The sequence below is a fragment of the Vombatus ursinus genome, unplaced genomic scaffold (genome assembly GCF_900497805.2).
Source record: "Vombatus ursinus unplaced genomic scaffold, bare-nosed wombat genome assembly UNPS02014809.1, whole genome shotgun sequence".
NCBI lineage: Eukaryota > Metazoa > Chordata > Mammalia > Diprotodontia > Vombatidae > Vombatus > Vombatus ursinus.
The window spans coordinates 15,508,856-15,535,153 of NW_020954587.1; the positions used below are offsets into that span (position 1 = coordinate 15,508,856).

General features: G+C 38.2%; 2 protein-coding genes across 3 annotated transcripts; both read left to right on the forward strand.

The window, feature by feature from the left end:
- Nucleotides 1-700: 700 nt before the first annotated feature.
- On the forward strand, nucleotides 701-1,072 carry KCNE2 (potassium voltage-gated channel subfamily E regulatory subunit 2). The gene has a single exon (XM_027875449.1). The coding sequence runs from the start codon at nucleotides 701-703 to the stop codon at nucleotides 1,070-1,072; it is 372 nt and encodes a 123-aa protein (XP_027731250.1).
- A 2,226-nt stretch (nucleotides 1,073-3,298) lies between these two features.
- Nucleotides 3,299-25,995, forward strand: SMIM11A (small integral membrane protein 11A). 2 transcript variants are annotated; one of them, XM_027875577.1, is made up of 4 exons: nucleotides 3,299-3,342; nucleotides 15,442-15,553; nucleotides 21,693-21,874; nucleotides 25,832-25,995. In XM_027875577.1, exons 2-3 carry the CDS (start codon nucleotides 15,533-15,535, stop codon nucleotides 21,858-21,860), a joined length of 189 nt encoding a protein of 62 aa, XP_027731378.1. In that variant the 5' UTR covers nucleotides 3,299-3,342; nucleotides 15,442-15,532; the 3' UTR covers nucleotides 21,861-21,874; nucleotides 25,832-25,995. The 2 variants fall into 2 exon arrangements, with proteins under 2 accessions (XP_027731378.1, XP_027731379.1); XM_027875578.1 differs by lacking the exon at nucleotides 3,299-3,342 and adding an exon at nucleotides 14,491-14,745.
- The last annotated feature ends 303 nt before the right edge of the window (nucleotides 25,996-26,298 follow it).

A 26,298-nucleotide genomic window follows, 5' to 3' on the forward strand; every position in this document is an offset into this window, starting at 1 on the left:
ATTCTAAAATATTTATAGCAGCTTTTTTTGTAGTGACAAAGAACTGGAAATTGAGGGGATGCCCATTAATCAGGGAATAGCTGCATGTGATAGATTATGATAGAATACTACTGCGTAGTAAGAAATGACAAATAGATTGATTTTAGAAAAACATGAAAAGACTTGCATGACATAATGCTGAGTGAAATGAGCAGAACCAAGAGAACATTGTATACAGTAACAGCAATCTTGTTCAAAAAGTAACTGTGAATGACTAAGCTATTCTGAGTAATATGAACATTCAGATCAATGACAAAGGACTTATGAAGGAAGATTCTATCCACCTCCAGAGAAAGAACTGATATATGGAAGTATGTATTGTATGGTTTCACACACACACACACACACACACACACACACACACACACAATGTTGGCCTTCTCTAATTCAGAATTGAGAGGCAGGAAGGGAGGGAGGCAACTCAGAACTCAAAATGTAATAAAAAAAAAATTGTTTTGAAAAAAGGAGAACCTTGTTTGAATTCCTGGCATCCCCACACATGTAAGTACGTTTTCACTTGCATGAATGATTCAAGATCTGAAAGTCAGCTTGAAAAAGATGTTCAAAATGAGTAGAAAGAGATTTTTTAGAAATTGGAAAGATCCTTTTTTTTAACCTTCAATAATTCCTTTTGTCTTTCCAATAGAAGTTGGTGGGAAACATGTCTGTTTTATCCAATTTTACACAAGCATTGGAAGATGCTTTCAAAAAGATCTTTGTTACTTATATGAACAACTGGCGCAGCAACACAACAGCAGAACAAGCAGCTCTCCAGGCCAAAGTCAATGCTGAGAATTTCTACTATGTCATCTTGTACCTCATGGTGATGATTGGTATGTTCTCTTTCATTATTGTGGCCATCCTGGTGAGCACAGTAAAATCCAAGAGACGGGAGCACTCCAATGACCCATATCATCAGTACATTGTGGATGATTGGCAGGAAAAGTACAAAAGCCAAATTCTGAGTCTAGAAGATACCAAGGCTACCATTCATGAAAATGTTGATGCTGCAGCATTCAAAATGTCTCCTTGATGATTGAGAAAGAAGTCCACATGCAGAAGACATGAAACTATCATCTGCCTCTCTCTCTGCATACATATATACACATATGTATCCATTCATGTGTACTTGAATGTGTACATGTATGTACATTTGGTACACATGAGTATATATCATTCCATATTATATTACATTTATATTAGTATTTTAGCTAAGCGGACAGTATGGCAATGTGTGTGTGTGTACTGCAAGATAAAAGAAGTGAAACTAACTGATGGCTTGTTTGAGAGAAATTAAGTTCCTTCTTCTCTGCTGAAACCTCTATAGCAAGTCAGATGGTAATAGGCCAATCAAAAGGCATGGTATCTTAATCTATGTTACTCATGTTTAATCCAGTATTTTATGCTATATATATCTTTTACTCATTAGGCACTGTAAACTTCCTGCCCAGAGCAACAATAAAGTTAAATTTTGAAGTGAAAGGTTTTGTTTTGTTTTTAAGATGCTGGGCAGGGGAATGTAAAGATGTACAAGTAACAGTCTTTTTTCTTGGAGCATTATGTTTTCTGAGTTTGGTAAGAAGTCACAGTTCTAGTTTAAATGAAGAGTATTTTTTGTATCCCTTTGTGAAACCAAGATGTTAATTCAATCTATCATTTATTAGTTGGATCCATAAAAACTCATCCATTTGCTTATGATTGTAATGAGGATTTGCACAGATTATGTTCATAGCTTTCCTATCTGCTTCTGGCTGACCAGTGAAGTGGTTCAGCTAGTTCTGGAGTGCTTTGGGGAAACAAACCTCTTGCTGCCTCCATCTTGTGCCAGGGTATAGCCACAAGGAACAGCTAAAAAGTGTGAGAAAAAGTATCCTCTATAGAGGCCAGACTCAGAACCCTCTCTAGCTGCTTCATTTTGCTCGTGGTCATGACTCAACACTGAGGGAACATGGTACTAGGGTTTGACAAGAAAATTCTATATGTTCCCTCGATCATTTCCCCAGACCTTGACAGCAGCTCTGGGATAGAGTACTATGTCAGTTAAAAGGGAGAAGCAGCTTAGGTCTTTCTCATCCTTCGACCTTGGTGGCATCATATGTTCTGGAATTTCTGGTGAATGGTAGGGGGAAGGGCAGCTCACCCTATCCCTACTGATCCCACATAGTGGTTAGGTTGTGATAGTGCTGATATTGCTGATAGTGCATGACAGCTAAAGCCCATGTCCTCATAGCTTTACCCTGGGTTTTAGTTTGCTTCTTCTGAGTTCATTCTTTTCTGATCCTGATAAATTAGTATTGGTCCTGAGATGGAGATGTCCAGGCTTTGAGGCCACTTTGTAAGTTTGAGAGGTTTGGTGGTTCTGAGTTCTTTGGGTATATTTGATGGAAAGTATGGGGAAGAGGCCCTGGCAGCTATGCTTGCCTTTTAGCTAGCTAACTGGCACTTAGATTACAACTCGCCCAAAGAGAAACTCAAGATCTGGCTTGGACTGGCAGAAGATATAGGCCAGAACTTGTCTGGATAGTGCAGGGCTGAGGTGAAAGATAACAGTCCCTCTTCAGCAGTCCAGCAAACTGCCTCACCTTCAGATGTTTAAGACTCCAACCTCTGGGCAAAACAGTGGGTACTGGGAGCTGTTTGAGTGTCGCAGCCCTTCTTTTAGAGGAAGTGGAAAGGGATAAAGCATTTATTAAGAGCCTACCATATCCCAGGCACTGTGCTAAGAGATTTGCAAATATTGACCCTTGCAACAACCTTCACAAGGTAAGTGCTATTATTATCATCGTTTTACAGTTGAGGAAACTGAGTCTGATAGAAGTTAGGTGATTTGTCCAGGATCATACAGCTAGTAAGAACAGAACAGAAACAATGGGAGAAAGAAGCACCAACGAGCAGGAAAGGTTTGAAAGCTACACGTTGAACTTATCAAATACCTAGAAAGAAAAAATGAGCTGTCCATAATAAAGATTATATACAATCCTCTTTTTTTTTTTAAGTATGTATGTTTGCTTCTTTTTTGGCGTTTAAGTTCAGAATGAAAATAAACAGAAAAAAATCAAACTCGCAGCTGGCCCCACAAACTCTGCAAGAATGGCTACAGAAAATACAAGCGGGTAAGATGCAGGACATTCAGATCTTTGCAGCAGAGAACTGTGCACTTAACAGATTATGCTTACTTGTGCCCTGCCCCCTGCATCAGGAACTTCTGGATGTCTGTTGGGAGTTGTAGTTTTAGAGCACAAGAATTCTGGGAGCTGTAGTTTAGTTGCACTTTCCTTGCGCCACGGAAATGGCTACAGAGAGGTATGTATAATGAGATTTCTGAATGTTAAGGTTGGGAGGTGTTTGGGGGAAGGATAGATGATTTATCAGAATGGTCTTTTTTTTACCCCAAGGAAATCAACCAATCAGTCAACTAAAACTTTTCAAGCATTGACTGTGTGCCGGGCGCTATGCTAAACTCTGAGGATACAAAGAAAGGCAAAAACTAGTCTCTACTCTCAAGTACCCTCATGTTATAATGGGAGTGGGAGGTGGGAAGGGGAGACAACGTGCAAAGAGCCATGCAAGATTGATACAGGATAAATTGGAGATAATCAAGAGAGAGGGAAGGCACTAGCATTAAGGGAGATCGGGAAAGACTTCCTACAGAAGGAGGGATTTTAGCTGGGACTTGAAGGAAGCAAGGGACAGCCAATGAAAATACACGAGTCAGGAGATGGACTGTATTGTGAGAGGAACGGCAAGGGGGTCCGCATTTCTGAAAAGCAGAGTATGTAGAGGGGAGTAAGTTGTCAGAAATCTGGAAAGGTAAGAGAGGGGCACGTGGTGAAGGGAGCTCTAAGCACAGTCAGGTGCGAAGGGGTGTGTGTGTGTGTGTGTGTGAGTTCTTAAAAGGACAGTTATTAGACAAGCAGTTTTCAAACTTTTTTGGTCTCTTATACCCTGAAAAATTATACAGGACCCCAAAGAACTTCTGTTTATGTGGGTTATATCAATTGATAATTGCTGTTTTAGAATTAAAACATCTTAGTATTATTATGAAAATAATTTTGACTTCAGGACCCCTGAAAGAATTTTGGGGACTTCTAGGGAGCCCCTGAATACACTTGGAAAATCACTATTTTAGAGTGATAGACTATTTTTGGAGTGGAAAGGGACTTTAGACATTGCAAGGAGGTTTCATTCTTTATTACTTGTGTCCCCAGCACCTAACTGTGTCAGGCATATTGTAGGTATTTAATAATTACTTACAGATTTATTAATTGATTGATCACCTAGTTTAGCCCCATTATGTTAGATATTAGCAAAGGAACCGCAGAGAAATGAGATGACTTACCCAGTTACATTTAACATATTGTAAAAATTACTGGATTTGTAGTCAGAGGAGGTGGGTTCAAATCCTAGGTCAATATCACTTACTTCTCTTTCCAGGACCTCAGTTTCCTAATTTGTAAAATGGACCTGATGATCCCTAAGGTTCCTTCCAGCTCCAAATGTTATGATTTTAGACCACTTGCATGGCTCTTTTAAATTTTTTTTTGTACACAAATCTTGGCCCCACCCCCACCTCCAAAAAAAAGTAGCAAGGGAAGGGAGAGCATTGACAGCAAAATTTTTGAGGAAAGGAGTACTACTACTTGTTACACACCTTCTCTAGTGGGAATCCTGGAAAACTGTGGAGGGGGGCAGTGTGGTAGAGACAGTCAGCCTAGAAATCTACCATGTAAGGCTTTAAGATATACTGTCCAGAAATTTCTGCTTTAGAAATGTGGTTGGAGGGTGGGTTGAGAAGAATATGAGTGAATGAACAAAGCATAAAGTTTAGCCTTCAATCAAAATTCAATAAACGTAAATTTGTCATACATTTATTAAGTGCCTACTATGTGTTAATGCCTACATTGTGCTAGTAATACAAAGAAAAAAATGATACATTGCATTTTCTCAAGGAGGTTGGGGGATATGCTGGGGCGAATACTTTTTAGTCATTTCCTACTATTCCTCATAAATCCATTTGGAGTTTTCTTAGCAAAGATGCTGAAGTGGTTTACCATTTCTTTCTCCAGCTCATTTTGTTGAGGAACTAAGGCAAACAGGGTTAAATGACTTGCCCAGGGTCACACAGTAAGTGTCTGAGGCCAGATTTGAACTCAGGAAGATCAGTCTGTCCACTATACCATCTAGCTGCCCTTGAGGGATAAGATGCACATACACAAATAAGTTGTGAGAATCAAGAACAGAAACCAGATAGGAATGAAGACAGTGTGAATATGGCTGGCCTTGGCAATTCCATGAAAACTGAGGTTCCAAGAGAAACTGACAAAGCAGAGGAAGGGACCCCTTCAGGGGCAGAGTGATCAGAGACAGAATTTAAAACAACAACAACAACAAAAACCAAAACTTGTCAAGCTAGAACTATGGCTTAGATATTAAAGATAAAATTTAACAGGAATAAATATAAAGTCCCACATTTGGATTTTTAAAATCATCTTCACAAATATAAGATGTCAGAGGCATGGAAAGATAGCAATTTGCATGGAAAAATACATGTGGGCCTTTAAGCTCAACATAAGTTAACATGGTTATCTGACTGCTAGAAAAGCTCATTTCAACCAATCTGTCAGTAAACATTCATTAAGCACCTTCTATGTGCCAGACACTATGCTAAGTGCTGGGGAGAGACAAAAGAGACTCCTGTCCTCAAGTAATTTAGTCTAATGGGATAGACAACATGCAGACAAATACATACAAAGCAAGCTAAATACAGAATAAATCTTAGGCTATATTGAGAAATATAATTTCCAGAATGAGGGAACTAACCTAGTGTAGTTATTAGACCTTGTCTTATTCAGACCCAGGCTGAAGTATTACCTTCAGTTATACCTGAGGAAGGACATTAATAAACTGAAGCTCTAGGATGATGAGGGAAAAGGAACCATGCCATATGAAGACCAGTTGAAAGAACTGGGAAATGTCTAGCCTGGAAAGAAGAATTGAGGATAGGGGAATGGCTGGCATGAAGAATCAAGTGATCAAACATTGATTAAGCACTTACTGTGTGCTAAGTCATAATCGAGGCCACGGTGTTACAAATACAAAGTATAAACTAAGCCAAACTAAGGAGTTTACATTCTAATGGGGAGAAGACAACAGTAAATGTGTTAGTATATAAAAGAGAATAATTAGAAATATGTAATACAATATAGTTTGTGAGGGAAGGCTTCATACAGGAGGTGATACTTAAACTCTCTTGAAGGAAGAGAGAGTCTAAGTAATAGGGGGCATGGTACAAAGTCCACCAAGGCTGGAAACATAGGTTGGGACCAGGTTGTGAAAGGCTTTAAAGATAAACAGAGGGATTTAGGAAGAAGGATCTCAGTTCTTCTAGGTACCAGAAGGCAGAACTAGGAATAATGAGTAGAAAATGGAAGGGTAGATATAGGCTAAGTGAAGGAAGAACTTTTTTTTTTTTTGGTAAGGCGATCGGGGTTAAGTGACTTGTCCAGAGTCACACAGCTAGTAAGTGTTATGTATCTGAGGTCAGATTTGAACTCAGGTCCTCCTGACTCCAGGGCCAGTGCTCTATCCACTGTGCCACCTACCTGCCCCAGAGGAAGAACTTCTTAACAACGATATGTAAAAATGACATAGGTTAACTAGAAAGGTCATGGATTTCCCCTTACTTGAAGGTTTTCAAGTGGGTCTTGATGTTTGGTATGTTGTAGAACAGATGTGTCAAACATGCCTGAAAAAATCCCAAGTAAGGGTTACAATATAATTGGGAAATATTTAACAAAATAAGTAAAAATACAATATGGCATAGATAATGTTAATTTGTGGTTTTCTTAATCTGTGGATCCCTTTCTATTTGAGTATGATACCACTATTGTGAAGTATTTTTGGTCAAGTTCACCATGGACCAGCTGGCTTCTGAAGTTTGTTTCCACTCCATGATTCTATGATAGTTATTCAGTTTGGCTGGAATGTAGGGTGTGAAGGGGAAAGGAAATATTGATTTGAGCTATATTGTGAAGAGCCTTGAATGGCAGGTTCAGGAGTTTATGATTTATATTCAAGACAATAGAAGGCCAGTGAAGGTTACTGAGCAAGGAAGTGACCATGGTCAGCCAGACCTGCACAGTAGTTAGGTTATTTTGGCAGCTGTGTGAACAGTGGATTGAATTAGGAGAATACTGGAGTCACATTGGTTAGAAGGTTTTCATAATACATAGGTGATGAGACTCAGAATGAGGGATGATCATAAGGATAGAGGATTTAGAGTTGGAAGGATGCTTAGAAATCATGAAGTCCAACCCCCTGATTTTACTGGTGAACAAATGGAGCCCCAAAGAGGGCACACAATATATTAGTGGTAGAATTGAGACCAGAACCAGATCTACAGATTATAACTTGCTTTCCACTAGGTTTCTTCCCTCTTTTGTTAGGAACCCAAGTTTTGACTTTTAGTCATCAGTAGGTAAGACTTTTAGCTGTCCTTCCCAAACTAACTCTTCTTTAGGTGGTCATATGAATTCTCTTGGATAGAATCTGAGTTGTTTGTTTGTTTGTTTTTTAAGTCACAGAAAGCCTTTATTACCACAAGGGGATAATAATAAAATATTGGAGATCACAGGAGCTTTGGCAGTGTAATTGGAGAGAAAATGGTGGAGGCAAGGAAGGAATGATAGGAAACCAATTTTTAGACAGGCCTGGTTGGTTCAAGGAGCTGTTCCCTGGGAACAAGAGCGAACTACTTTGTGCTACTCAGGAATCAGCCTTGCTTTGCAGGCTTCCTCAGAGAAGAGGATAAATGATATTCAGAGGACTCCAAGGGTAGTAGCTGTGCACCATAAAATGGAGATTAAAATTAGGCCCATTGCATCAGTAAATGTATTTGTAGCTGATGCCAAGCACCATGTGTCCTTTGCCTATGGTAAATACATAGTGCTATACTTATTCAGACTTTCTACTTGAGACAAATATGGAGAGTCCGTTAGTAGTTCGCTGTTATGTAGGTATCCTGCTTTGGGTTGGTTAGTTTTTTTGGGGGGGTGGGCGTTAAAAAAAATAAGAAGTAAGTCTGAACACATCAGTGCTCTGCTGAAGAAACCTCAGTGGCTTCTTTTTGCTACCAGGATAACAAAATACAAATTTCAAGATGTTTGGCTTTTAAAGCCCTTCAGTCTAGCTCTAGCCTACCTAGTTAGAGTGATCTCACATTAATTCCTCCCCCCACCCCAATTCTACAGTCCAGCAAAACTGGTCTACTTGCTGATTCTAGCACATGAAATTCTATCTCCTGCCTCTTTATCTTTGTAAAGGTTATCCCCCATGCCCAGAATGGCTTTACCTCATGGAGCCCCTCACATCCTCCAGAGGACCCTTCTTGAATTCCCAAATTGTTAGTGCTCGCCCTCTTCCCTGAAATTAATTTATATTTACTCAGTATATTGTAGATGCTTATCTATGGATGAGCAGATAGTGCTTTTCTTCAGTAGAATATTAGCTCTTTGAGGGCAGAGACTTTCATTTTTGGCTTTACGGTCTCACAGGCTCCCTAGCATAGTGCCTGGCACATATAGGCATAATTAAATGGCTCTTGAATTGAAGCAGTCCCACATTTGAACAATGTCCCAAATTCGTTTACCTTGTTGATTGCTTTTTGGTTTTAAGTTGAAACAGATAAGGTTGGGGGGGGGATGGAGCACTTACTCTTGAGGAACAGAATCTTTGAAGATCATACGGGGACATGCATAGTTTTGAGCTAAGCCCAAGGAAAGCTGAGGAGCATGTTTTAAAATTCTTGATGTTGAAAGGTTTCCTACTTGGTCTAATTCTAGCCATCAGCCCACCATACAGGCCTATCTGCCTCAGCAGGAGTATATATAGCTACAGAAAAATTACTGACATATTTTTAGCTTTTTTGATTCTTATTTACTGAGGGAGGGTTCTAGAAACACAACTCATGAAGCAGAGAAAATTGTAGCTGCAGGTAGTTTTCATTATTAAACCATTTTACAATCTACTCTCTCTCTTCCTCAGTTCTTCTGCTGAGGTTTTATTTAATTTTAAAACTAGACCTGTGATTTAATTGCTCTAGGGAGCTCCTGGTGAGAATGCTCCCTTAAAACAGATCAGCAACAACTACTCTGTGACTTATATAATCTTAGATAGTTGTTTGGAACACTGAGAAGTTGAGTGACTTGCCCAGGGTCATACAGCCTTGATGAGATCTGAAGAAGGACTTTGAACCTAACCTACACACCAAGTCTCTCTATCTACTACATCATTTTGACTATTACTGATGACTTTTACAACAGTATCTTTCCCAAAACGTTTGAATCTTATGACTCCAGGTATGTGGGCCTGTAATGTTACAAATTGAATTAAAGTAAAAATTCTTGCTCTGTAAAGAACATTGTTGTTGTTGTTCAGTTATGTCTGACTCTTCATTACCCTGTGGATCATACTATCCATGGGATTTTCCTGGCAAAGATACTGGAGCGGTTTGCCATTCTCATCTCCAGTGGATTAAGGCAAACAGAGGTTAAGTGACTTGCTCAGGGTCACACAGCTAGTAACTGTATGAGACTGGATTTGAACTCAGGTCTTCATAACTCCAGGCCCAGCACTGAGCCATCTAGCTGTCTCCTAGGCAAATGGAGGTTAAGTGACTTGCCCAAGATCACACAACTAGTAAATGTATGAGACTGGATTTAAACTCAGGTCTTCTGGGGCAGCTAGGTGGTGCAGTAGATAGAGCTCTAGCCTTGGAGTCAGGAGGACCTAAGTTCAAATCTGGCCTCAGACACCTGATACTTACTAGCTGTGTGACCCTGGGCAGGTCACTTAACCCCATTGCCTAGCCAAATAAATAAATTCGGGTCTTCTTCCTCACAAGGAATATTAGAGATCATATAGACTAACTCATTTTACAGATGACAAACTGGAACTCAGAGAAATTATTCCATTTGCCCAACAGCCAGCCACAGAGTTAGTTAGTCTCTCTTGACATGGTTCTTAAGAATTCCTTTCTACCATCCTCAAACTTAGCCCTCCATATCTTATCTTTGCACAGATTGGCCCCTATACCTATTGTTTACTTTGTCTTCACCTTTGCTTCTTGATTGTATGTCCAGTTAATATGCCATCTCCCATGGAAAACCTTTCCTGATGCCCCTAGTTGTTAGTGGTTGTTACTTCCTCAAAATATCATGCATATACTTATCTTTTTATTTCTCTCATTTTATGTTCCTCAGAGTAGGATGTCAGCTCACTGAGGTCAGGAGTTGGGTTTTGTTTTTGTTTTTAATTTTTTTCTTTATATTTCAATCCTCTCACAAAGTACCTGTAAGTAAGTACATGGCAAATACTTACTGGATTGGGTTTTGTATTGATTCTGTGCCTTTTGCCTTACGTGACTGACTACCTCCAGTTGTCCTATGTGCTTAGTCGTGACAAAACATTTCTGTGCCCCAGTTAAGGGGCACCTCTCCCTCCCACCCACTAGTCCTATTCAATAGAAACTCTAAGCCTCCAGAGGAGCAAACACCATTGCAGGGCATCATTAACTCAACCACCTGTAAGTGTTTACTATGTTGATCAGGCACTTTGGAGGCACTGGGGATATTGACTCCAGGGAAACAGTAACTGCTATCAAGGAGTTTACATTGTAGTGAGAAACAATGTGTACATATGTAAGTTTATACAAAATACAAGGTCTTCTTGCTGCTGCAGCTGCTGCTGTTGTTACAAAGGCTCTAATAGTTAGGAGGATCAGGAAACACTTAATATAGAGAGTGGTAAGTTTTGAGCTAAGTTTTGGAGGAAATGAGATTCTAAGAGTTGAAAGTGAGAAGCGAATACATGAAAAACAGCCAGGACAAAGGAAAGGAGATGAGACATGGAATGTGTTGTATGAAGAACCTATTTGATATGGAGAGCAGAATTTTCTGACATCAAAAATACAAATAAAATGTGATGTGCATGTTCAGTTGTTTCAGTTATGTCTGACTCTTTGTGATCCCATTTTGGGGTTTTCTTGGCACAGATACTAGAATGGGTTGTCACTTCCTTCTCCAGCTCATTTTACAGATGAGGTAACTGAAGCCAATAGGGTTAAGTGACTTGGCCGGGGTCACATGGCTAGCAAGTGTCTGACACCAAATTTGAACTCAGGAAGCTCAGTCTTCCTGACTCCAGGCCTAGCACTCACCCAACTGCCCCCCAAAATGTAATAGCAACTTGTTTTCTCATCATAGTCTTATACCCTTCACCCCAGCCAGATCACGAACTTATCTACCTTTATACAACCAGGTCTGAATATATACCTTAGGCAAATAATAACAGCCAGGCTATGACATTCCCTAATTTTTGTCTTTGACTTCCAATTTTGGTTCAGAGGGTCAAGCTTCATAATGTCCTTTTTATTCTTAGATTTCATCCCCAAGAGTACCTGGAGGTTTCTTTACTCTCCTTAGTGAGAACAAATGAGTTGAATGAATGAATGAAAAAGCATTTATTAAGCACTTATTATGAGCTAAGCCCTGTACTAAGAACTGGAGAAACAAATAAAAATGAGACATTCCCTGCTCTCAAGGTGCATGTATTTTATTTGAGAGAGAAAACACATAAAAGAAAGTTTGTATGCAGGATGGATGGAAAGTCCCAGAGTCCTAATAGTGAAGAGGCTGGACAGATGGCAAGGCCAGGGATCTTTAGCTCAACTGAGGTCAATAAAGATACTATACTTATTACTGTGTTCCACATAAAATTTTGTTCCACCATCCAAAATTGTGACAAATGGTAAAAACAATACATTTTTATTTGTATGAAACACCAATGAAAATTGTAGAAATAACTTATAACATATATACTAGGCATAGCCTGATATTTTCATCTAATATGGGTCAAAAATCTACCACCACTAGAATAATATGAACCCTGATTATAAGTGAAAGGAAAGGGGACCTTCGATTCTCCTATCACGATATTAAGTAAGTTTTTCCCTCCAGGGTAACCAACAAGAGCGTGTTGGGTTTTAAAATTTCTTCCATTATCTTATCTGACTTTGCAAAGTCACATGGAAACTTTGCCTTTTGTACCGGCTTGTTCTAGAGATAATCATAACCTTGAAAACCTGAATTATGATTTTTTGTGTGTGTATTTAAAGTCTACGTGGCATTATAATTGAAGGTTATTAACTGTTTCATCCTTGAGGTTCAAACTTTTTGGACCCAAGACCTACTTAGCTGATTTTTTAGCCTAATGATTATTGATTACATTAATCCCCAAAACACAAAAGAATAATAAGCAAATTCTTTTTTCTACTTTTTTTTGACAACTTTTCACATTGTTTGCTTGAATGAATGTTCTCCCTTTATATTAAGCATCACGTCTGCAAAGTACCTTGTGAATAAGCCTTTTTTTTCTCTGAAGCTATGCTTCTAGGTTAAGAGTTAATCCCTTCTGCGTTTATCTTAGGCATCATTACCATTTCTACAGTTTTGATTTTTTTATTTCCAGTCTCATTTTTAATATCTTCTCTTTTGTGCTTATTGTAGGTTATTGATTATTCTCTTTTATAGCAAAGTGGTAAAAAGTTTATTCATTAATTTGCTAATGATTCTTTGGTACCATTGGCATGATCCTTTGTTCCATCTTTAGCTGATATACATTACATTCTCCATGATCCTTCAGTGAATTATCACATTTGTGGATTAGCAGTATAGGATTATTTGCAATAAAATTTTAATCTGATTCTAATTTTCCTGAGCCCATATACTATCAATGCATAAAATGACTTTGACATTTGCTTAATCAAAATAATTAGGAAGGCAAACATGCTATAAAAAGAATCATATCATATATTCCAAAGTTAAATTTTATATATTATATATATGTATGTGTGTGTGTATATATATATGTATGAGTGTGTGTATATATGTATATGTGTGTGTATATATATATGTATGTGTGTGTATATACATATATATATATATGTATGTACACACACACACACAAATATATATGTAGTATTCTGTGCAATTTGGAATAGTCCATGCTGCTGCTGCTTCCATTTAATGTGTTGTATTGAAGTTGTTCTTTTGATTGCAGGTTGCAAACCAACAACAAAAATAGAGACCCTAGGAACAATCCCAAGGACTAAAATTCTCTTTATTCTGACCATGACTACTACTTTGAAAATAAGTTATTGTTACCCAGGAAGGAAATCCTAGGACAAGAGTTCTTAACCTTCTTGTATGTCAGGGGTCCCTTTGACAATCTGGTGAAGCCTCTTTACCCCTTCTGAGAATGCTTTTTTAATATAAATGTTAGCTACTAAATGCATAAAATAAAATACATGGTTTACAAAGGAAACCAATTATATATATATATATATATATATATATATATATATATATATATATATGTATAAAATTGCTTTTTGTTGAGGCAATCGGAGTTAAGTGACTTGCCCAGGGTCACAGTAAGTGTCAAGTGTCTGAGGCAAGATTTGAACTCAGGTCCTCCTGACTCCAAGGCCAGAACTCTATCCACTGCTCCACCTAGTTGCTCCTCATATATATATTTTTAAAACCAAGTTCTTAGATCCTGAATAAAGAGACCTTGTCCTAGGGGTTGAAAACAAGCTATGTATTTAAAGTGCCATATTCATTCATCCCCAAAGTTGAGTCATCAATAGTCATTGGTTAAAAAGGCTAACTATAGGGGCAACTAGGTGGTGCAGCGGATAGAGCACTGACCCTGGATTCAGGAGGACCTGAGTTCAAATCCAGCCTCAGACACATAACACTTACTAGCTGTGTGACTATGGGCAAGTCACTTGACCCAACTGCCTAGCCCAAAAAAAAGGCTAACCATTCAAGTCTGTATAGAAATCCAGGTTTAAGAACTATTATGTAGTATAAAAATAGAGTAGAGATTTTGTTTTGTTTTGGTTTTTATATTGGTTTGTATTCCCTTAGGGATTTGACTGAGGAGTAGTCAATAATTTTGGGTGGGAGGTAGTTAAAAAACTTAAAACCAAGGAGCGTGCATTTATTAGGTGTTTTAATATCTTTGGCATGTGGGTGTTTGTGCGACAAACAGAAAAAAGTTAAGCAAGAAGCTTATAATCATTGATCATAGAGCTGGAAGGGACCTGAGATGTCATCTTCTATACCCTCTTTCATATAGCTGAGGAATTTAGGGCCCAGCAAAGAGAAGTAATTTACCCAAAATTACAAAGCAAGTGTCAGATCTAGGATTAGAATCCTGATTTTCTAAACAAATTCTATGTCTCAATTATGATAATGGTGGTGTGCCATAGTTCTTCCCACTTCTCTTTCCCCCACTGCTTCCTTAGGTCTTAGGAAGAACTCTAAATATGCATTGGCTTCTCAGGACAACTGTATGCATCCTTCTCTTTGGTTTTCCCATCCTTTTAGACATTACTTGAAATCAAAACATCTAAGCCTTGATAAGAGACTTGAAAAGCAAGAAACAAAAGAACAGTGCATAAAATACAAAACACAGCCCACAGACAGAGATAGGAGGTGTGGAGTGAAAGGCAAATAGGAGCCACATCCTATTTCCACAGAGGGCATATAAATCTTCAGTAAAGACTGCAGTGAAACCCGCTCACCTCTGAGAAGCACATTCTTCATGAACAGCTGCAGTAAGGATCTGTCTGCATTCAGAAAGGTCAGAGCCTGTCTTGGGCTTATACTATTGATACTTACTTAAAACCTGTTCATTTCTGGCCAAGCTGTCATTGGTTTTGTTGCTGTCAGTCAGCTTCTTACACCAAGCTCTCCTAGAGAAAAAATGCTTCCAGAATGATGTAACATGTGTTATTTCCCTTTGCAAAATTGAGAGATCCAAAATGCATTGAGAGGGGCAGTACCTTGGTGGGACAAGGTGTTTAGGCGAGAGGTTTTTGTGTCATGAACCCCTTTGGCAGTCAAGTGAAGCCTATAGACCCCATCTCAGAATAATATTTTTAAATGCATAAGATTACAAAATGGGCAATTATATCGAAATACACTTACCAAATTAGTTTAAAAAAAAAAGTTCACATGCACCAGGTTAAGAACACCAGAATCTTCTGGTTTAAGGGATAGGATATTAGACCTAAGAGTCAAGAACACATGGGTTCAAATCCTGCCACTTCCAGCTCTAAATCATATGATCTTAGGCCTCTTTTCACTTTGTTATGCTTATAGCCTTCCTAGGCTTCAGTTAATTTATATGGAAATTGGAGTTAATAATGCCTATAGTATCTCCTTCAGGTGGTAGCTGTGAGGCTCCCTTGAGAAAATTATGTCGTGTTTTGCAAACTGTGTAGTTCTATATAACTGTAGTTATTGTTGGTAAATTAACTGTCCTTTGTTTCTCCAGATAAGTGGGATCTGCCTCTTTTTCCTTTCTCTGCTTCCTTTGTTCTCTCCTGGTGACCTCTAGCCAGGAGCAGTTTCACAATTGATCCAATATGCGGGAGCCCTCCTCCAAGGTAAGGAGAATTTTGAATGTTCAGAAACTTGGACAGAAACTTTAGACTTGATGTCTGTGCTAGCAGAGCACAAAAAAAACTTGTAACAAAAATCTAAACCATAGGGTTTTCACTGTGCAGAATAGGTAACACTGGCCCTAGTGTAAACTCATTAACTTGAGCTGGCAACCAGAAAGACCTGGAAAGCTTGTAACTGGTTATTACTAGGTACACCAATCGACTGGTGTCTGTTATCACCAATTAAAAAAATAAGCAAAAAGGTTGTGGGAAGAGAAGAAATTCTTATGAAGATAATGGTTTTCAAAGAAAGGTGATTAATCAATGAGATGCAATATAGAACAAGGTGTATTAGACAGTACCCAAATTATATGGCTTATTTAAATAGGAGTAATAGGGGACCATGTAGAAAGATTTCCCCCCTCAATACCACCTATGTGGATAAAATCACTTTTAAACATGAGAGTGTTATGTCTCTACCAGCTAAGCCAGGAGATCTCTGTGTGCCTACTGAGATGCCATGTTAATACATCAGGGAGTTGACTATTCTGGAAACATAGTCTTCTTATTCAGTAAACATTTTAAAATTGAAAGTAGATGGTATTGCCAGATTATAATTTTTCCCCCCTTATTGTAGGAAATAAAAGTGAAGCCCTGAACCTGTGACAAGGGCAGGTTCATCCTATTTTTAAAAGTTGTATTTTGAGAATGGTCATGTTCAATTCACTGTCTCCTCGCAATAAAGTTCATAGTGTTAGGTTGTATAGTTCATATGTGGTAGGAAAAACATTTAATGGAATCCCAGAATCTCAGAGCTGAAAAGGTTTATTTTTATCCATACCTAAAACAGAATTCCCTTTGACATCCCTGACAAATAATCATCCAACATTTGCTTAATGGCCTCCAGTGATGGGGAACCCAATGTCTCCAGCAGCCAATGAGGTATCATATTGTAGTTGTTAAGAGTACTATGCATATGTATATAGTCAAGAAGACCTGAATTCTAATCATGATTTATTCAATTAATAGCTGGAGAAATACCTTCTCTGAGCCTGTTTCCTCCCCTTTAACTGAGGGCATTGTAATCAATGGTCTCTAAAGTTCTTTCTGATTTTAAATCTATGATCCTATGTTTCCCAAGGCAGCTATTTGAAGCACTTAATGATGGAGCTCTAATTGTTAGGAAGCTTTATCTTATGCCAGGCCTAAATCTACTGCTCCAGCTTCTCCCCATTGCTCCAGGTGCTGTCTCTAGGGCCAAGCAGAATAAGTCAGATCCCCCTTCACATAACAGCTCTTCAAATACTTGAAGGTAATTGTCATGTCCTACTATCTCTGCTCTTCTACAGGATAAATATCCCCAGTTCTTTCAAGTGTTTTCCCTTACGTTTATGATGTTGATATCTAACCAGCTTTTAGGGTTTAGAAGTTATAATTCCTTAGGAAATAGTAATATTCTGTGTCAATGTCTGTAATTATATCTTTCTCATTTTTTAGAATCAGTAACTTATTTAAATAGGTCAAGTTGGAGTCTCCTAATTAATGAACCTATCATTTTTATCAGACAACAAATTCAGAAAGACTCCCACAGACAGGCCTGTCAGTTAAAATATAATCAGTTTTGCTTTTAGTAATGTTATTTGGTATTTGCCATGTCTAAGACCTCTTGACTCTGAGTTATCTTGTGATTCTACTGGTAAATGGAGCTCCAAATGAAGAAACTTCCCTCTACTAATGTAGAGTGGCAACTGTTCTGCAACTTATAGTCTTAGAGAGTTGTCTGGGGTTATTACTAGGTTAAGTAGTTTGGCCAGGGTCACACAGACAAATGAGACAAGATCTGAACCCAGGCGTTTCCAATTCTAAGGCCAGCTCTCTGTCCACTACTCTTTGCTTCTTTTCTCAACTTTCTTCTTAAGCAAAGCATTTGTGACGTACAGTCATAAGGCTTTCTTGGAATGCAGTAAAGAAAATCAGTTTCCACAAGGAGATAGGAGGAGGCTAGAAACTGCCTTAGCTACCAAATAGTTGATCCTATTGCCAATTACAAAGGAAAGCTACAGGTTACAACAGTTTAGAAGATAAACTCATTTGAAAAATATTAGGAAGGAGGAGAATGGAATATTTTGAGCATTATCACCTCATAAGACACCAAGAAGGAAAATCAAGTTCATTGAAAAGCTTAGTGAGACGCTCATTTAAAACAGATCATCTCAGCATTTAAGGATGGATCTTAAATGCAACAGATGTGAACAATGGAAAAGATGTGTCAACATTTCTGTAACAACTATTTTCTCTATCAGTAACAGTGGATTCATTGTATTTAGAATCTTACTCCTCAGCGTGCGGCATGAGAAAGGAGGACTGTCAATAAAGAAAACAAAAGATGGAAAGAGCTAGATAAAAACAAGGATATAGAGAAAGCTAGACTTGAAGTGACACAATTTTGAAAGCACTGAGGGATCAATTCTCAACACATCTGAAAAAGTGGAGGATAACAAATAATTGGGAAAATTCTAGGACTTCATTATTATTATGGAAAAAAGACATTCAAGCCAATATCAATAACTGATTTTCCATAATCTCCTTTCCTTTTCTATAAAATCTTTGAAAATAATATACGGACTATAAAGTCAAAGTTCATAGTTTCTTCAAATATATACCAAAGGGATATCCAGGTTATTTTCCTATACTGGAATTCCACGGTATTGGATATTGCTTTAAGTAAGTGGCATTTCAAAGTTATACGTTATCTTTTTACACAGCAATGATATTTGTTGTAACAGGAATTGACGTGTATTTGAAATGTTTATCATAAAGTCCATTTTTATAGAATGGGAATGGTTCACAGTCAAAATATAGAAAATTGTCTTATCAAAAGGGGCCATTTAGCCTGAGAGTTTTATGGGGGAGGGGGGTTAACTTTGTTGAGGGAAAAAATTATTGGGATGAGAATAGGAATGCCAATGTTTCTAATTAGGATATAAACATATTTGAATGAAAACCTACATAAATTATTCAAAAGCATTGTTTAAATCTTAATATAGAATCATAAAATGTTGGAAATGGAAGGAACTTTAGAGATTATTTAGTCTAACCACTTCATTTTAGAGATGAGAAAAGAGGTCCAGGGAGGGAATTAGAAATCAGTAGGTAGTGGGTTCCTTTTTACTACAGGTTGTCAAGCAAATGCTAGATGATCAATTGTTAGGTTCAATATGCTCAGCGTTGACTGGTTTGGCCATGATTTTGACTAGATAGCATCTTAGGTCCCTTCCAGCTCTGAGATTCTCTGCTTCTATGAAAGGTCTAAGGTGTATCAACTAGACTAAACCAGTCTCTAACCTGTGGATGACTGGAGCTGAAGCTGGCAAGCTAGAGAGAGGAGAGTCAGGAATTAAGCAGAAGTTTAATTTCAAAGTAAGAAAAGTGCTTGCAAGTGGAAGTCCTCCTGAGGAGGGCTTATGGCTTATGGAAGAGGTAGGGTTTTTAAGCATGAAAACCACAAAAAGGCAGGACTCACACAGTCATTCTTAGGTCTTGAGTAAACAGTTCCCACAGCAAGCCCACCCATGCAATTTTGGGGGATAACACAGGTGTTCTTGGGTCCTGTGGGAATCGTTGAGCCTTGTGATTGTCTCAAGCCTTAAGGGTCATTGAGCCTTGTTATCATTCAGTGGGTTACAGAACCAGAGTTAGCATGGTAGAAACAGGATTACAGCTCCTGGTTTGGTTCACTTAGCTGTTACAAGCATGGGAATTGTTCAAAGTGTAGGGAGATATGATTGATCACTTTCTGCTGTGGTATGTCAGCTGCAGTTTCAGCTCTCAGGTCAGGATCCACTGGGAAATAGGGCTAAATAGTTAAAATAATAAATCCCAGTTCTGTGGTTTTGCTGTGTCTGAGATCATCCAGCAGGTGAGCGCAAAGGATTGTTATTATGCTACGCTCAGGGCACAGCTTGCTTGCTGTGCTTTAGCTCTGGAAAACAGAGTGTCTCCTAATATTTTGACAGGTGCAATGTGAAATTTCAGAAGGAAGAAATTACTTTCTTCTGGGAGATTATGAGGACTAGGGAAGGAAGTTGGGCTTTTAAGGATGGAAGGCAGCAGTAGGAGGTGGAGCATGAGGAATGGTATGAGCAAAGACATAGAGAAGAAGGAAAACAGGCTAAGATGGAGGACAGGGAGCATTTCAGTTGGGCTAAAACTGAAAGGTGCTTAGAAAGGTAGATTGGAGTCAGACTGAAGACTGCCTTGAATCAATCTAAAGTTTAATCCTTGTTTAATAGGCCGTGGGAGCCACACATTTTTTGAGTAGAAGATGACATGATCTGAATACTGCATTAAGAACATCATGTAAGACATAGTGAAGGATTGAGTAGAGAGGGTATGGAGTATGAAAAGGAAGACCAGTTTGAAGGCTGTAACCTAGATGATAAGAAAGGAGGGCTTGAACTCCAACACTGAGAGGAGGAGCCGGATTTGAGAGATATTACAAAGACAGAATCTGTAGGACTTTGCAACTGGTTGGCTATTGGGAGTGAAGGAGAGAAAGAGTCAAAGATGATTCTCAGGTTATGAGTCTGGGTCACTGGGGAGATGGTGCTGTTACCAACAGAAATGGAAGAATTAGAGGGAGATGCTGATTTGGGGGGAGGAGATGATAGCTCCATTGGTTGTTTGAAGTTGTCATATTGATGAGGATGATTTAGATTTGTTCTGTTTGGCTTCAATGTGCTGAACCAGAATTACTGAGAAACAGATTTTGGCTTGATATAAAGAAAACATCTTAACAATTAGAGTTATTTTTTTTTAAATCCTGCTTTAGAAGGTAGTGAGTTCTTTTCCTAACTGGAGATCTTCAGAGGAAGACTGTATGATCACTCATTGGGTTGTTGTAGACAGAATTTTTATTCAAATTGAATTAGATCCTTCCAGCTATGACATTTTCTGTGACTTTCTTACAACTATCTAGTATCAGGGACATAGTTTTTACCATTCTTATTTTATAAATGAAATTTTCCTTGAACTATTATTACATAAAAGTAGGATTTTACTGTAAAACCAACTCTTTATTATCTCCCTTCTAAGACACAATAATCAAGGGTGCTCTAGGATTGGAAAGTTTGGATAATTAAAATCTGTAAGTAAATCTCCAGACCTCATTTTAGTCAGTAGTATAAATCTCTTCAATTAGATGATTTTTCTCTCATCATTTAACAAATAACTTAATTGGCACCTAAATGATGAAGTGGATAGAGCAAAGGACTTGGAGGTAAGAAGACCTAAGTTCAAATCCTGTGTTAGACATTTGTTAGCTGTGTGACCTTGGCCAAATCACTTACTTGCTTTGCCTCAATTTCCTCATCTGTAAAATGGGTGTAATAATAGCATCTATCTCACTGGGTTTCTGTGATGACCAAATAAGTATATAAAGTACTTAGCAAACCTTAAAACTTTATGTAAATGCTAACTATTATTTTTCTGTTTATCCTCAAGTGGAAATATTAATAAGCAACCAGAAGAAAAAGGTTATCATAGCATTGTAGACCTCAAGGTACTTTGGAATCATAGGGTAATAATAAATTTAAGAGTTGTATTCTTAGTACACTTAAGACCATCTAATCCAACATTCTCTTTTTACAGATGAGGAACTGAATTTCAGAGTGATGACTTGCCTTCTCTCCCCTATCCCTGCCCCAGTAGCAAAGCTGGATTTTGAACCCCAGATCCTCTGAGCCAGAATCCAGCATGATTTCTACTGTTCCACATAGTCCAATGCTTGATTTCACATGTAAGGCCAGAGTAATGAAAATGACTTGTCCAAAAATCACAAAGGTAGTCAGTGGCAGAGCCATGATTCTAGTCCTGGTGTGTGACAACTTTTTTTTTTCTAGGTAACATCACATATACTGTGGTGCTTCCAAAGAATATATAGCATAAACTGAATGGTCAATGCTTGAGTAAACACAGGTTGGCCATATTAATAATTGTGCATTTGTGAATATTAGGTGGTCATTTATGAGGCAGACAGCAAGAATGAACTGAGGGATGTGAAAGCAACTAGTCATAGTTATCAAAAGAAATGCCAAGTAAAAACTATCAAAACAGCTCAAAAATGACTTCTGTCTTCTTTCAGGCTTGGGAAAACTTTCCTCTTCTGATCTATATTTTGATCGCAAAATCTATAATTCTTTGCTTGGCATTTGCCGGAGCCAAAATGTGGCAGAGAAAAAGACTGGAAGCACAAAGGCAACAAAAATTGGAGGCCACACCAAAAAAAATGATTGAGAAGAAAGATGAGTGACGTGTCTCCCAAAGGTACTTTGGACTTTTCTGATGTGTGATGCATATAACCAGTAAATGTATTCGCAATAGACTTGAAAGTTAGCTACTAAAACCTTTCTGCTAATTTGCCATCTGATCTTTGGCAAGGTCTTTATGCTCTTAGGGGAGCTGCTTTTGTTTCTTCATATTTAAAGTGGGTTTTTAGTCTACTCTACATCCTGGAAATACTAAGAAAAAATATATTTATTATAACATTTTATAGGTATCTCTAGAAACAAAACTCCCCCTATACAAATCATTTTAGATTTATTCAGATTATAAAGAAAATGACTTAAGCAGCAATTTTTATGGAGTTAGCTCTGGAAATACATTTTGAATTCTTTTCTTCCAAGCTAGAGAATAATGTTCTGTTGAAGTTCTTCCGAGCTGGAGTTCTGTTGCAACAGTATTTAATAAACATTTGTTAAGTGCCTACAGTGTTAAAATTATAGAGGGAGCTGTAGCATGGTAGACAGAGAATTGAAATTCTCCTTCCTTCCTCATTGAGTTCAAAGTCTCACAGTCTTTGTCTTTACTACAACTCCTGCCTTATTAATAGGGAACTTCAATATACATATTGATGCTCCCTCAACTACCATAACTTCCCAGTTCCTCAGTCTACTCAATTCCCATGATCTACTTCTGCATACTAACCCAGCTACACAAATATGATCATACTCCTGATTTTTACCATCACCCACAAGTATTTTAGCTTCATATTTCATGAACTCCGAAATTCCTTTATCTGTATTTATTCCATATTTTCCTATGCCTTGTGATCCCTAACTCTATTCTTCATCCCACCATCATGTCTAGTCCCTTCATTCCTCAGTTTTTTCCTAGGCTATCACTCTTGCACTGTCCACACTTTCTTGTTTTTGCTATCTTGATCTGTTGGTGAATCAGTTAAAATCTACAATATTATCTTCTCTCAAATCCTTTACCTCCTTTCCATATTATCAATCAAGTCTTGGTGTCAGGGTGGGGCACTCAAGTCAGGGTGTACCCTGATCCTGGATTACTCCTGCCATCTTCCTTCTTCACTCCTGTTTATGTGCTGCTGAACAGAGCTGGAGGAAATCATGGAACTGTGCTGACTGGGTCCTCTACAACTTAATGCTATATAATCCCAACTGGGCTTTTACTTCAGCAAGGCGATAATCCTTTTATGTCTCTGTAATATCCCACTTACCACAGTGGCTATTCCAAATCTTTTCATCCTTTGTTTAGCATTCTCTTCCTCTCCCTCCCTCCATAATTTCCTGAAAAAAAAATTGAAGTGATGTTCTGAGAGCTCTTTCTTCTCCCTGCCTCCTTATCTCACTCAGATATTGTCTCTCAAAATCTCTACTTTCACTCCTCTCTCTTGTGAAGAGGTGGTGTTTCATGCCAGGGCAAATCCTTTTCATATGTCCTTGATCCCACCATTATCTCATCTGCTCCAGCAGATTGCCCCCCACTATCATCCCCACTCTGTCTCCAATCTTCAGTCTCTCCCTGTCTTCTGGCTCCTTCCCTGTTATCTACAAACAAGCCCATGTCTCTTCCAACCTTAATTTAGTCCTACTTGTGGATCCTTGATCCTACCATTTGATACTACTATCCCCATTAGCTACCTTCTTTTAAATCTCCTCTTCTCAGATAAACTCCTTGAGAAAACTGTCTACCCTAAGTGCCTCAATTTCCTAGCTTCTCACTCTTTTGTAAACCCTCTGCAATTGGACTTCCAACTCCATCATTCGACTGAAACTATTCTGTCTGCAGCTAGTAGTGATCTCTTAATTATCATATCCAGTGGCCTTATCTCAATCTTCATCTTCTTGATCTCTTTGTAGCCTTTGGCATAGTCAATCACTTTCCTCTAGATTTTTGTTACACTGTTTTTTCTGGGTTCTTCTCTTACCTAACTGCTCCCTCTCAGTCTTCTTTACTGGATTTTCATCCAGGTGTTGTTCATTAATTATGTGTGTCCCCCAAAGTTCTGTTCTGAGCCCTCTTCTCCTCTACAATATTGCTTGGTGATTTCATCAGCTCCCAAGGATTCAGTTATATCTATGCAGATATATCCAAATCTATATATCCAGAACTAGTTGCTCTCTCTAGCTCATACACTGCATCACTAGCTACATTTTGGATATCTCAACCTGGATGTTCCAGAGGCATCTCAAACTCAACATGTACAAAATAGAATTCATCTTCCCCCTCCTCCCCCCCCAAAAAAACTCCCCCTCCTTCCTATTACTGTTGAGGGATGACTATCCTTTCAGTCACTCAGACTCACAGCCCTAATGTCATCCTCAATCCCTCACTTGCACTCACCTTATATCTAATCTGTTGTCAGATCTTGTTTTTACCTTCTTAACATCTCTAATTTCTCCACTCACTCCCTAATCTAGGTCTTCATCACCTCTCTGTTAGACTAATGAGCCCCTTTGCCATTCCAATCTACTCTTCACTCAGCTGTCAGTGATATTCTTAAAGTACAAGTCTCTCCATGTCACCCCCCCCCCCACTCAATAAATTCCAACGTCTCTTTGTTATTTCCAAGATAAAATATAAAATATTTTGTTTGGCGTTTAAAGCCCTTCACAGTCTATCATTTTCTATTCTTTTTACACTTTACTTTCCTCTGCAGACTATATATGATTCATCCACTCTGACCTTGCCATTCCTCATGCACAACACTGTTTCCTGACTGTGCATTACTGTGCATTTGCATTGGCTTTCCCTCCAGCCTGGAATGTTCTCCATCCTCAGCACTGACTCCTTGATTCTCTGGCTTCTTTCAAGACTAACTTCAAATTTTACCTTCTCTAAAGGAGGTCTCTCCTGATCCCATCCCCTCAACCTCTAGCCCCACTGTTAGTGCCTCCCCTATGAGATCATCTTCCGCTTACGGCGTGTGTATCTTGGGTTTACCCTTATTAGCATTTTGTCTCATTAGATTGTGAGCTCCTTGAGAAGGGAGACTATGATTTTGCCTTTCTTCATATCATCATCACCTGGCAGAGTGTCTAGCAAATAGTAAGCACTTAATAAATGCTTCTTGACTAATTGACTGATTTGGAATCAGGAAAATCTGAGTGTTAAGTCCCACTTCTGCCACATTTTGGCTGTATGACCCTGGACAAAACACTTAACCTTTCAGTGCCCCAGGTCATTCTCTAAGATTGTAAATTGCAGAGCAGATTGCTGATCTGATTTGGTAGAGTGAGTTTCCTTTATTGGTAGAGGAAGTTTCCTTATCAATGAAATCACAAGTCTGCTTAAAAAAAATTGTGCCCTACTATATCCTCATACTGGGGATACAAAAATGAATCTGGTATCCTAGTCAGCCACCTATATTAATTACCTCTTAATAAGATTTATTTTTGCCCTTCCCATCATAATGAAATGTTATCTCCATCTCCTGACTTAAAAAACAAATCTGCTTAAAATTATTAACTGCTTTAGTGTCATAAGTCCAGTTGGAAGAACTTGAAATACAGATAAGAAGAGAATGTCATAGAGATAACTGTGCACTTGTGTTCAAGATATAATTTTATCTTGCAGTCTCTCTTTAGCCAAGAGGAGGAATTAACAACAGGTGTGGGAATATTAAAACTTAAGATTTAGTCAACAAGCTCCCATAAACCTCAAAAGTTAAAGATCAAGAAAAGTAAAGAGAAGTGTAAATTGTAAAAACACTGGCTTCAAGATGGCAGGTTTTGGTTATTTTCTGTTTCTCCTACAGATTTTTCAAAGATTGGCTAATGATGTTTTAAATAAATGGAAAATTTTTGAAGAAACAACTTGTAAAGAAAACAATCCATATCTGCCAACAGATATACTTAAAGTTTTGTTTGTTAGATGTGTTAAGGGACTGAATCTTAGATGTAGAGTAGAATGTGGAAAATGATGGTGATTATTTCTCCAAATACTGACCAGTCTTTTTAAAAATTTTCTTTCTAGATTCTGCAAACTGTCTGGTGATTTGGATAGACTCCAATTCTAGGAGTTTGGTGTGTCAAGGGAATATATCCCCGCCTGTAACTTCAACTTAAAACAGTGTATAAGTTTGCATATGCTTTATTAGGAATTGGCATCTAATTTACATATTAAAATGGTATTCTCAATTTCTTGTCTGTGAACCTCTGAATACTTGGAAATTGTCATGGGCTTTAGAACTTGGAGGGTCATTCAAGCCCAATATCCTCATTAAAGCTTTTTTTTTTAAAATTGTATCAATATAGTTTGTTTTTATCTCACCTTCATGTGGAAATATATCCTTCCCCTCTCCTCTTTCCATTGAGACATCTCTTATGATAATTAAAAAAAAAGTGGAAAGGGAAACAGCTTAACAAAGCTAGTGTTTCTAAATTCCCAACAGATAATCATCTTTAGGATTCAGGAATGAGAAATTGGAATTCTCAGTAATT